This window comes from Haliaeetus albicilla, chromosome 10 (genome assembly GCF_947461875.1).
Source record: "Haliaeetus albicilla chromosome 10, bHalAlb1.1, whole genome shotgun sequence".
NCBI lineage: Eukaryota > Metazoa > Chordata > Aves > Accipitriformes > Accipitridae > Haliaeetus > Haliaeetus albicilla.
The window spans coordinates 41955521-41968890 of NC_091492.1; the positions used below are offsets into that span (position 1 = coordinate 41955521).

Consider the following 13370-nt stretch of genomic DNA (forward strand, 5'->3'; position numbering starts at 1 on the left):
AGATATCCTGCAGTACCTGACACAGGCGAGGCCAAGCTAGCAGATACAGCTCAGAACCTACGAGACACCTTGTGTTTTTCTTGTACTGCAACTGCAGACCAGGTGGCGCACCCTAAGGCATCTCAAACAGAACTACAACACCCATGTTCACCGCAGTTGAATCAAGTTTTGTTTCTTGTAACAAAAAAGGGGAGGTTGTTTTATTCCAGCTCCCCTTTATCAGTAACTGCTATGAACAAATAAAAATGGGCCCTGCTCCATTTACAACTGGTCAGTAGTCCTGCACATGTCAGAGGGTGCTCTCCTTTCAAGGATTTACGTAAGGCTTAAAGGTTGAGTTGTATGAAAGCAGGAACACAGCGCATTTAATTAGAAGTGCTCTATGAGTCGTTTGAGCAGTTAAGTAACTTACCCTTCCTGTCCTTCTTGTTGCTGTTGTGGTAAGTTTTGACCCAATTCTGTGTCTCCTCCAGGACCTGTGCTTCCTTGTGAGCGGTCTGCTGTGTTTCCCCCAGTGCTGGTGTTTTGCCCCGAACCAATGTTCCCACTAAACCCTGGAGTAGAGGTAGTGGCCATCTGGTTAACGCTGGGTGTTGCAGAAGATGCTGACATCTGTGGCACAGAGGATCCAGAGGATGAACTACTTCCTGCTGGAAGGCTAGTGGTCCCACCACTGGGCGTGGAGTTGAAAGAATTGCCTGCTGGTGGTGCCCCAGCAGCTGAAAGACATGTTGAATTTGAGGGTACAGGTCCAGTGTTCCCAGGTACTGTTTGCGTCTGGCTGGCTGGCGCTGGGGTTTGGTACTTCGGTGGTAGCAACAGGCTGCTGTCAAGCTGCAGAGTGGCTAAGTAAGGTGCTGAAATAGCATATAAAGAGGAGGAGATTAATGACAGTCTGTCAGATCAAAGTGAACTGCATTAACCATAAAGTCATACAGTATTTTCTGCACTTTTAGAATACCCTAAGAGTATACAAATGCTCCGTGAATGCAGTCTCCATTATAAATATTTACTTTGGAATCCATTCTTCAGGGTTTCCGTTCTAAGTGATATGAATCAAATGTCTTTAAAAACAGGACTGACTTTGCGGAGCTTTGTGAATCCAAGTTGGTACTGACATGGTACTGACATTATCTCTGACTAGACTGTGTTGCGGTAACGGCTTTATATGGTGTTCAGCTTCGCAATATACTACAGGTTATCTTTGTCAGACTGAAAATCTAAAAATCCTTTTTACCTGAGCTACAATAATGGCAAACTTTAATATAGTTATTTCTGCTCCTCAGTATCAGAAAAAGAGGTATCACAGAGATTATTTTTAAGTAATAAATGAATAAAAAATAAGTAAATGAGTATTTATTATTTATTTACTCTCAGAGGTGGTAAATCACCAGCAGGGGAAGTTTCCAACACTGCCCCTGGCAGATGCCTCAGGTGTGAACTGAACAGCCCAATTCCTCAACTGGCTGTGCACATGCTACATACTTCTGCATGGAAGCCTGGGGTATTGAGGTTAAGTAGTGTTATAATAATTGCTCCCTCCAAGTTACGTGGTAAATTAAAATTAAAAGCACACTGAATGAGGCAACAGGGTCATCTGAGATAGATGGGTCCTAGCCTGGTCTGCCAAACCTTCCTCAAAGGATGGGGCAAGCATTCTTACACTTTTTTCCAAGACCAGATCACCAGTCCTCAAAGTAAGCAGACTTAAGAATTGTCACACCTTTTTCGGAGCAAAGGGAGTAAGCACTTTTCAAGAAACCACTTAAACATTCCTCGCTATTTTTAAGCAAAGAAGTAGTTTGCACATTTCAGCCGAAGCATGAAACATTGTCCTGGTTTCAGCTGGGATGTAGTTAGCTGTCTTCCTAGTAGCTGGTACAGTGCTATGTTTTGAGTTCAGTATGTGAAGAATGTTGATAACACTGATGTTTTCAGTTGTTGCTCAGTAGTGTTTAGACTAGAGTCAAGGATTTTTCAGCTTCTCATGCCCAGCCAGGGCACCTGACCCAAACTGGCCAACAGTGTATTCCATACCATGGGACGTCCCATCTAGTTTAGGAACTGGGAAGCGGGGGGGCAGGGATTCGCCGCTCGGGGACTGGCTGGGTGTCGGTCGGCGGGTGGTGAGCAATTGCCCTGCGCATCATTTGTACATTTCAATCCTTTTATTACTACTGTTGTCATTTTATTAGTGTTATCATTATCATTATTAGTCTCTTCTTTTCTGTTCTATTAAATCGTTCTTATCTCAACCCAGGAGTTTTACTTCTTTTCCTGATTTTCTCCCCCATCCCACTGGATGGGGGGGGAGCGAGTGAGCAGCTGCGTGGTGCTTAGTTGCTGGCTGGGGTTAAACCACGACAAACATTTACGTGGCTGGTGTTCTGTGATCACTGCCTGTCTTGCTGACCAGCACTGTCTCAGCAAATGTATTTCCAGTGACGTTTTGGATGAGTCTGTGTCTTGTGCTAAGATCCCATTTCTCAGTCATATACACAATACATGTTACGTTGCCTCTGGATCCGTTCTGGAAGGGAACAACCACGTCTCTTCCCAGATGAAATCTGGGAGCAATGTTTGTTAGATGAGTCCAGGGACTCATCCAGGCTCAGCGAGGACCAGTCTTCTGATAATACCCCAGCAAACTTGATATCCTTCCATACTCTCAGATTCTACACTCCTTCGTGAAACAAGCACAACTGACATTACGTTATAAAAGAACAAATATGGCAGGTTGCCGTAACAAAAAAACAAAACAACGCACAAAGACTAATCTTTTAAAACGTGTCACTGTTTCAGCCTACATGAGGTCCACAGGAGACCGTGCGGTCAGGGTAATGTGGTTCCAGGTATCCACACCCAATAGATTGAGGGCCCAGTCATCAAGGATACTGTTACTTTCTCTTCTTCACCTGTGTTAACTCATTCTTCCTTTGCAGAGTTTTAGTGAACTTGCCTCTTATACAAATCAATTTTATGCTTCAAGGCACCATGCACATCATTCTGCCGCACGGGCGTGATGATGCGTATCAGCAGCATATAAACCAGATCAATTTATACATTCAGTCTTGTGTGGAACATCTTTGAGACGTACAAACATCTTATACCAAACTGACTTTTCTAAAAGGATAAGAATTGGCTTTTGAATCTCTGACATGATCAGCAGACTGATAAACAACAACAAAACTTTCTAAACTAGGCAAGTTTAACACAGAAGGATTAAGAAATTAAGAGAAAGCCTCATAACACCTTTTTTATTTTTAAAAACGGATCATAATTTGTAACTTAAGAAAAAGCGCCCTGTTTCCACCTACTGCAAATAACCTCTAGAATACCTACAGAAAATGAAACAGCCTTACTAGTGCCACGGTAGACTTACCTAGGTGATGCCGGCAAACTTGCGCGTAAAGTTTGAGTCTGGAATGATTGTCACACTCCTCAGTGCCCCAAGGCTGGTTAAACCATTCGCTCACGAGCTCATCCGTTAGCTTTTGTGCCACAGTCTTTCCCACCCGCATAATCCCATCACGTAACACTTTGCAGATTGGTTTGTGCTGGCCAAGTCTACACATCTGGTGAGGAAAGAAGAAATGCTTGTGACTAGATGCCAAGCACCTGAATAAGTTACGCAGACTGGTTTGTAGCGTAAACCCTTTACTAGCACACATCTGGTGGCTTGAACTGCACTTCTGCCAAAACTAAGGTTACAAAGTAATCTTACGTATTCAGTAGTACACAATGTGCATGCTAAAAAAAGGAACTGGTTTTATCTCCAGCCTAGCAATTACAAGAAAGCAACAGTTTCTTTAATCTACTCCTTGCTCTTTAGGCTTGGCCTTCATGGGTTAGGTTGCAACTGTATTAATACTAGTGTTACATCCTCTGTGAAATAAGAGAATGTGTGCTGGAAAGAGCAGATGGCAACAAATACCCCGAAATGCACAGAGAATAACAGTATAACTAACTCAATTAGATAGTATTCTTGGACTCTGAAAGCGCAGAAAGTTCTCCAGATGCAAGAAATCCTTATTCAAATAATTGTTACTTTATACAACATGGATTTCTCCCAACTGAACATGCAGTAGAGCAGAAATGACACTTAAGAAGAAATAATTCAGTGTGGTTCCTCTTTCCAACCTCGTATACAGCACTCAAGTCCCTGAAGAAAGTTTTGGCTCCATCGAGCAAGGCCTCATTTTCTGGACACACCACGATATAGGCAACATCCCGATGGCCCCCATATGGGTCTAGCAACAGCCTCTCCCAGAATGGCAAGGAGAATGGAGAGATTGTCAGGAAGTCCTTGTCATAACCCACTAGTAAAGTCGGGATCGGAAGAGGCTCAGGAGATTCCTCAGAGCCTTCAAAGAGAAAAAAAGAAAGAAAAAACGTTAAAATAACTGGTTTAACTGCAGTGGGTTCTCTGTACCAGGAAGTGGGTTCTTGTACAGGAATACTGGAAATCACTAATCCCTTGCCATGCTGAGTCTCCTAGAAGTTTGACCATAGAGTGGGAACATGTATCAAGGCTGTATCATGCCTGATAAACCATGTTCTCCCACAGTCTTGTTCCTCGGAAAAAATTATTTAATAAAGGAGAAGAAAGATTTATATTGTACTGAAGAAATGTCATAAAATCAAAGTTCAGTCAGCCAAAGTAGAGGGAGCCGATCCAAGCACCATTTAAACTTTCCTAGAAAGTTGCAATAAAACATCTTTCGGTATACTGTAAATACATGTATTGCCCTTCCCGAGGCTTAATCTCGTGGTTTTACTTTGTCATAACCATAACCACATCTCATGAGTTCCTATTCAATCAAAACTAATAACAGGAATACATAAAATCTGATTTTACAGTTCTTCATCTACCTCCACTGGGCTGTGCAAATACTAAGTAAAACAGTTAGGCAGACTTCTTCCCAGGTATATAGTACTAAGCAAAGTTATCATGATTCTAAAAATTGCCTCCTGCTCCTCTCCATAGGCAGTGCTCCAGAGCACTTGCTGTCACAGCTGAGAGGATTACCGTCCAGTTTAACATGGTATCTCCCAGACACTGTGCTCATTAGAAGAAATACCACTGAAATTTTCAAGCAGAAATATACCCATAGTTTCTGCAGAATATAATCCAACTTTATTAAAAAGTCAACATTCAGTAAAAATTTCTGAATCTGTATTAAAGGCTCTGCTACTTACTATATGGTAATTTCATTTTTATTCTCTGGTAACTATTGGCAATTCCTAACTCTTAAAGTTACAAATGCTGGAAAAATTATTAGATTAGAAGTACTCCTTGTGAAGCACAATAGCTTTAGACAGGAACTGTAGTTACCACAAGTTGTCCCAGCCCCAAAGGAAAGCAGCAATATATCACAAACGCCAACAGAGAGAAAAATAAAGCAAAGCACGATGGAACTGTAGAAAAAAACTAAGCAACACTGCATTGGTTAAGACTGAAATAAATTGCAGGTGAGAAATACATATTTAAAGGTCAGTTATTATTTCGCAAATGTGCACATACAAAACGTATTTTGTAATTTGTATTTTCCAGAAGTGTCACTTAATAGCCAGGAGATACTTAAACTGAAGCTTCTTATTAAGACTATGGGAAACCTTCAAACAAGCAAACCTCTGTGGAGAAAACATACCCACTTTTTGTATGTTTGTATAGCTCAGAAAGCCCCTCTTCCTCATTATGATTTGGTACAATTTTAACAGCTTCCTCTGTCGATGTTATTTATATACCAGCTATTTGCAGTACGAGCCAAAATACAGATTCAGATAGGGAGTCTGATGCTCACCCAGCATTTTTGCACTCTGTAAACATTCATCAATCTGGAAGGGTAAAACCTCCACTACGGTATTCAAGCATGTACTTCAAATGCCTTTTAAGGCATTTTAAAGCTGTGGGAAGAGCAGACCCCCCCCCCCAAGCCATATGAAGAGCCTATTTGTCTAACGTATTTCCAGAAGAAAGTGCACATTTCTATAAAACCATGCTTTCATTTTAACTGTTGGCATATACCACAATATATGTACCATAGGTTCCCCGTCCTGCCATCTTATGGAATTGCTGCCAGGTGAGTGGTCCCTGCACGTGCTGGATGTTCTCCCAGGTCCTTCCTGTTCGCTTCTTCTGGATAGCATCCTGGAGAAAGGGCTGTAGCGACAGCAGCATGCGCACCACATCCTGGGAGGAGAGCATGCTGATATCCAATACTGCAAATGATAAAGGAGCATCAATCATTTTCAGTGAGGAACAAGATGAATTCTTTTGAGGCAGCAGCGTTTTTTGGTTTATTGTTCCTTTGTATTGCTCTTCACAATGCCCATAAAATTTGTACAACTCTAATTAGCTTAATGGCATTTAATGTGGTACTTTATGAAAACATTGCTGAAATAAAGCTGTCATCACAGTCCTTTTCACATACCTTTCAATGTTACTGTTGTCCAGCTCAGTTCATAAAAGAAGTCAGAGCATCTTCAGCATATAAACGGGTAATATTTGATTATAAAATCACCTTTTTTTTTTTTCTTGGTGACACTTTCATACAGAGCATTTCTTTTCTGCTGACTGCTTATACCCTTCTCCAAAGGGACTCTCTCACAATTTAAACCCCAAAGTCTAAGGACAACTGGATTACTGGTACTTTAGATGTAATTTATAAAGCCTTCAGAAACCTGCTGTATTTCTAGAATATTTTTATACGTATCATTTCCCACATAAAGATTAAGTGGCTCACAATTGGCAAGCTTCAGACAAACTTACAGAGGTCACAAAAATATTCAAAAGAAAAGAAGCAACAACTGTTCTGACCCATACCATTGCTGTGAGGCCAAGAATGTACAGTGGCACTTCTTACTAGGGCTTCATCCACTTTTCCACCAGTGGGGTTGTCCACGTACTGCCTGCCTTGCTCAAGGGCATTGAAGCATTCTATCCAGGAGTCGTTACTGTCTGCCTGCAGTCTGTCGTAACTCCAGTTCATACATGGGAGCGTCTGACGGTTATTGGAGGACATGTAATCCAAGCAGCTCAGGGATGTGAAAGGCTGTGTGTGCTGATTCTGGAGGAGGAGGAGGAGGCTCATTGGAGGTTCCTGGGTCCTTCTGGCTCCCTCTCCCATCTGAGAGATTAAGTTGCTTTGACATATCATCAGTCGTCTCTCTGCAGCTTGGCCAATGTCTGAGGTCTTGCCAAAAATATCCAGCTCATCCTCAATGAAGAGCCCAGAGTTGTAACCTAATTTGCGGTTCATGATGGCACTAAAGCCACAGGTGCAACGGTACTGATCCTCATTGGATGAATCTGGGATGTATAATCCGACATCTGCACCTTTAATATTCATATTACAGGCGCATATACAACAACTGTCAAAGTTACGGTCTTTGAAGATGTTCAACACAGAGTCTGAAAGAATCAAGGTGACGTACAGGCTGTGGGCTTCTGGGATGGGCTGAACAGTGGCTGGCTCCACAGAATTAAGCGGTCGTGTTGTAGAAGGGGTGGAAGCAGGTGAACCTTGATCTGTGCTGTCGTATTTTACAGATCCTTGCCCGCTCGCAGTACCCCCACCTCTAGGAGTCCTTGGGGTCCTGGGAGTGCGCGGGGTAGGGACAGAGAAGCGGGGAGTTGCTGGTGATGGCAGAACTCCTGCTCCGCTGTTGCTGGCTGGAGCAGTACTATTTAGCGTCACTGGGGTATTCATCTGAGGAGTGTTCATCTGAAGATAGTCTTGGTCGGCCAAACTCCCAACACTAGGCACATTGCTACAAGAAGTAAATGAAAAACAGAGTCAAATGCCACCACAAACTGGTTGGTTGGGAACATTGATTTTGTCAAAGCTTATTTTTAAATACAAGGAGATGGTGAAAACCGAAAGCATTCATTGTAACTGTAGTAAAGAAAGAACACCCATTCGGCTCATAACCTTCTACTCGTGTATCTTAACTAAAATTGTAATTCTCAACATGAACACTGTTGTTTCTTATCAGTATAATAAAAAGGTATCATCTCAGGCACTTAGCCCTCTTAAAGATTATTCCCATGGCCTAAAACTCAAATGCTCTTGAGAAGAACCTCTAGATAAATTATCAAGTTAAGATTTTAGGATATTTGTAACTCTTTTAGGGAAAAGAGAAAGAATTGTAGTTGTTGTTTTAAACACAATTATCTGTAACGAGACAGACGTTAGTGGAAACATATTTCAGAGGCATAGAAATCTTACTTTTAGAAATCATCACTTTAAATAGCTGTCAGAAGTCATACATGTGGCACTTATGATACTGCCTTATGGTGGTATGCAACTGATAACAGTATCTCAGATACTATAAATGCAAATACTCATTTAGGATTACACAGTCTACAGCACAATATGACACATTACACTACAAACGCTTAGTCCAGTAAAGCTAAGAATCATATTTTTGGGTCATCTCCTGTCAAGACTGGTTTTTATTACTCTGTTTCTGTCATTTTCTGCCAAATTCAAGTGACCAGAGAACCAGTTTGTACATTCCCATGAGATCTAGCTTCCCTTTGGAATGACTCGTATCAAGTAACAGGTAATATGGGGCCAATGAAAAGTAGAAGATCCTAACTCCTCTCTTTCTACATTGCTAATAAGCTGCTCACTTTTCTTGAAATATGTTCACTATATATTAGGGCAAGGAAAAAGTGTAAGAACTCAGTAAGTCTCTTGATAAAGGAGGGTTTATAGGTTTTTTTTTCATGTTTGTCTGTTCTTACTGCGTATTTTGTATGTTATTTAAAAGCAGTACTATTTTAACTCTCACATATCATTAGTGACTTGAAAAGGAAAATAGTGAAGACCTTATTCCTTAGAATCCTTTTATTACATTGAACTGATGTATGTCCAACTCAAAGCAAGAGAGGGGGAAAAAAAATGAACAAAGGTTTGAGGGAGTTCTGAATCTGAAGCAAACCGAATGCCTCAGACTAATAAGAAAAGGTGACCTAGAAACCCTGATTGGCAATCACCACTCTGTCGGAAGCCTGCAGTAATAATCTTCACTCTAATTGGATTATATTGAAAATGAAAGGGGTTTTTTTCCCCAACAAATACCTGAAATTAATAACCAGCTCAGGCCTGGTGAATCAGTTACTATTATGAAAAAACCCGAGAATTAAATTGCTCCCCAGGCACTATCAAGGGTTTACAATTTCTTTTTTGCAATTCTTTTGAGAACACTGAAGGATCCTTTGGAACTGGAAAAGAACCGATTTAAAGGATTGACAGACTGATTTAAAGATACAGGCTACTTCCTCTAGAAATGAATGCAGTGCAGCAGGAGACCTTTGTACTACTATTACGCCTTTTAAGAGGTTTTATTAATTTAATGGTGCAAATTCTTGATAGCTTTCAAAATCTCCAGCAATGAGTTTCTTCCATAAACATAGCTAATTTCTGAGAACTGAGTAAGGAACACAAACTTTTAAATTTAATAGCAGTGCTTATAGGTCACAATGCTCTCATACTTGGCATCTTTTCTGTCAGTATTTAGAAAGGAGAAGACGGCATACATCTGATCAGCATCTGTCTGATGAGCAGCTCCGTATGTGACCCATTCAGGTTAAATCACAAAAGCGCAGAAGGGCTAACATGAGAACATGGAGAAGAGAGCTGTCACAGGCCTGCTCAAAATCTGAAGAGCCCTCAGAAGGCGAACTGGTATCATCAGGACCATACGTTGTCAGACTGAAGCTCAAACTAAATACACAAGTACAAACAAGAGGGGAGCCTAACTGCAGGCTAGAGAACTGGACACTGGAATGGGAGGACAGAGACCTGAAAGGTTAAGTGCATTAATTTTATACCCTAACACTTCTGTTTTATGTTGAATTACAGTATTTTCCTGTATCAGAAACAGCAATTAATTCAAGTACCACCTGTTCCTGTTCTTTTAGAAGCACTAAGAGTGCAGTGGACACATACTGTAACACCACCGATTTCCAAAAGCTGTTTTTAATTCGCATGTTCCTACTATCAGGGCTTTTTTTGATCTCAGACAATGACAAATTTAAAAAGTTTAAAATACATTTGCAGGTTATTTTATGGTTCTGGTGCATAGCAAAGGACTGGTAATATATGCAAACATTTTAATAAACGAGCCACTTAAGGTATGAATATGACAAACTAATTTCCTACAAGACTGTACTTACTTGTAGCCATCTCTAATGAAAGTGGCTGCAGGCGGCAAAGGAAGTTGTTCAATTTTAGGAGGAACAGCCCAAGAAGGCCTGAAAATGCAGGCATCTGGTATCTTCAGAGGTAGGAGGCACTGACTTGGCAGTATCTTCAGTGGAGCAAATACGGAGGAGCCCACAAAAGGTTGAAATGATGGAACTTTGTGCACATACGAAAAATCCTGTAATACCCAAGTGACATTGTTTACAACAATGTGGTAAGGTTGCTCTTTATATTTAGATATTTATTTTTAATTAAAACCTATTGTATTGTTTGAACACTCTACAACTGCATTTTTTTCCAAAATTAAGTATGTTTATTCCTTCTACCAAACATTCAAGAGCAGTTCTTTCAAGGAAACTCAGCTGAGGCTCCTTGTTATACTGAGACGCTATACAACTTCAGTGTCAGTAGATTTCACAATTAGATTAGACTCATTTAAGACTAGCTATCTTTGAAAAGCGAGTAGTATACTACAAGATTTTCATACTACCTAACTTTAAGCACCTAATTTAGGCACTTAAAAGATTGATCTTTGCAAGACTTCTCTACTGACAACGGAGAGAGAGGCTGAGTCACCATGTGAAGAAACCTTAAATCAGCCTCTCTGAATGACCCCACATTGGGGAATAATGTAATCCAAGTAATAACAGTGGACACTTTACACATGCCAAATATTAAATATAAATATATAAACAAACCAGTGAACATAATATTAAATATAAATTAAGTCCAGTCAAACTGGACTTTCATTGACTGTCATGTTTGTTTGCAGAGAATGATGACAAGAACTTCAGCCAGAGTTTCTAGAGCTATTCCAAGTTTCTTTCAGAAGAAAAGAGCTAGTCCCTTTGAGGCACTACTGCAAAGTAAAAATCATTATTAAAATAGTAACAGTAGTCTCTCAGAATTTCAGTACTTAACATCTCGTTAGATCTTTGCATTTTTCTCTTGCACCTTGTAAAGCATTGAGAGATGAGAAATGTGTGGATTACTATCTTCAGCTGCTGAATGTTCAGCACAAGAAATCTACTTACATGTTGTCAAAATGATTAGCAATGGGTTTAGGTGCTTGTTTCCCCCACTGGTGTATATGAGCAGGTGTGACACACTTAAAAGCAAGTAAACTGTGCTGTTGGAAATGTTATCAGGCAGAATTAAAATATATATTTTAATACTCCTAAAATGGTTGTGAGGGAGATTAAAATATCTTCAGTATCAATGACACCCTAAAATCTGTTCCCACTCAAAAACTTTCAGCTCAACAAATTCCAATACAGATTTTCTTTCCAGGCCCAAATTATCCTAGTCTTAAGCAAATAGTTTACAGCACAAACAAAAGAAAAAAACCAGCGAGGTCCGTGGCAAGGCAAAGTCTTACAAACCTTATAAAAAACTTAGTTCAAACTTCTATAATGGTATAAAAACTGATATATGCAAACTATACAAGGCAAATGGACAGCTGTACTTCAGCAAAGCCTCTAAGAAGATGCCTTTTCTTATCGTGCCTTCAGGTTATGAAGTGAGGATACAAGGGAGAAGAGAGCTTGCGATAACAAAGCAGACTTGCTACGTACACCTAGCTTTCCCGGTGGTTAACTGTCTTCACGAGGGGCACACTAACTCCCTTACACTTTTGCAAAGTCTCTCTTTCTCAACAGAATTGTTGTAAAAGCTCTCTACCAGCTCAGCCCCTTCACAGGCATTGGCTTAATTTGCAGCCCTGTGAGTTGGTAACCCCTGGGTCTGACTAGACACACTTTATCGTAATACGGAGACATAATCCCTGAACGCAACAAGCTGTCTCGCTTCCTCCCAGGGAGAGGGACTTCCTCCTGCCCCAGGGACAAAACCGAACGCTCTGATGGAGAAAGTCACCCTGTGACTTGCCTGTGCTTCACTTTCAGTCTGCCTAAGGTATACTATTACTGCCATGCAGGAAAATTTACTAATTTATAGCTGACTAAATAATTTATACTAAGATAAATTTACCTATCAGTATTCTTATATTGATATATAGCCACTTCTTGTCCATGCAACTGCAAGTGCTGTATCTTTCGGTGTATAGCACTCTCAGCAATGCAGATGCTTAAAAATAAGCCTTCAGTTAATTCCAACATTCACAGGAGCACAAAATGAGAGGAAAGGAGGTGGTGTTGGGGAGAGAAATGGCTGCTGAAATAGAAGGAACAGGCTGTGGCAGATTAGGGACAGGGTGGGCCCGAAGGAGAAGAATTAGGCTATAAAATCAAGGGTTGGGGACTACCAGGAAGACAGAGTTATAGCATGTATCTCCTCTTTTATTACCTGTGTACAAATGAGCTTGCTGCAGAACAAGGTGATGTGTACTTCTACACAGAAATGTGCATTTTTAAATTAAAAAAACCCCTCAGGCTATATGCATGGAAATATGATAACGATAACTCCTGACAAAGGTGACAAAAATTGGCCCAAAAAGTTAAGTAATGCAGAATACACACAAGCAGGCAGAATGATTTCATCTTACCTCTTAACCTGTGCTAAAGATGGAACAATGAAATACAAATCAATGTACACTAGGTGCTTATGTTAAGTCCTTTTATGTGATGCTATGGAAAAATGGATACATCTTGATATGTAAAGCCGGGAAGGTGAGTACTAGTACCCAGCAGCAGAGTCCCCATTTAAAAATAGTTCTTTACTCAGATACACTATAGGACTCAATATAGGAGTAACTATGTGACATTACCTGACCTGTGTTATACAGAAAGTCAGATAAGAATGGTCCCATCTGGCCTTAAAACTTGTGAAGTAACATCAGCTGAAGAAGAAACAGAGCAAGTTCAACCCCTGGGCTTTCTCAGAGATTTTCAACCCTAACCAAAAAAGGCAACATTTCAGAGAGAAAAAGGCAGCCTTTCTACATGCATGATTTTATCCCAGCTGCATCTCCAGAGACTGGCAGCAAGGAGTGGCTATACATAAAAGGTGCTACAGAAAAATTATCTGACGAAATAAATCATTTAACTGCTACTTAGTCACAAGTATGATGGTTTTTCATATACGTACATTCTTTCTGTTAGGCATAGGGCTCATTTCACATACAATATTGTTTTTTTTCCTGAGAACAATCACAAACATTACAAACATAAAATTACGAGAAGAAAAATACCTATAGTT

At 40.4% G+C, this 13370-nt stretch overlaps 1 protein-coding gene across 3 annotated transcripts in view; it reads right to left on the reverse strand.

The window, feature by feature from the left end:
* MED13L (mediator complex subunit 13L) overlaps window positions 1–13370 on the reverse strand; it is a 204317-nt gene that overhangs the window by 23147 nt on the left and 167800 nt on the right. For all 3 annotated transcript variants that reach the window (XM_069795321.1, XM_069795323.1, XM_069795322.1), the window contains 6 exons: window positions 10187–10392; window positions 6827–7773; window positions 6043–6222; window positions 4141–4364; window positions 3383–3575; window positions 413–857 (listed from right to left, as the gene is read on the reverse strand). In XM_069795321.1, coding sequence (XP_069651422.1) covers window positions 413–857; window positions 3383–3575; window positions 4141–4364; window positions 6043–6222; window positions 6827–7773; window positions 10187–10392 — 2195 coding nt within the window. The remainder of the gene's footprint in view (window positions 1–412; window positions 858–3382; window positions 3576–4140; window positions 4365–6042; window positions 6223–6826; window positions 7774–10186; window positions 10393–13370) is intronic.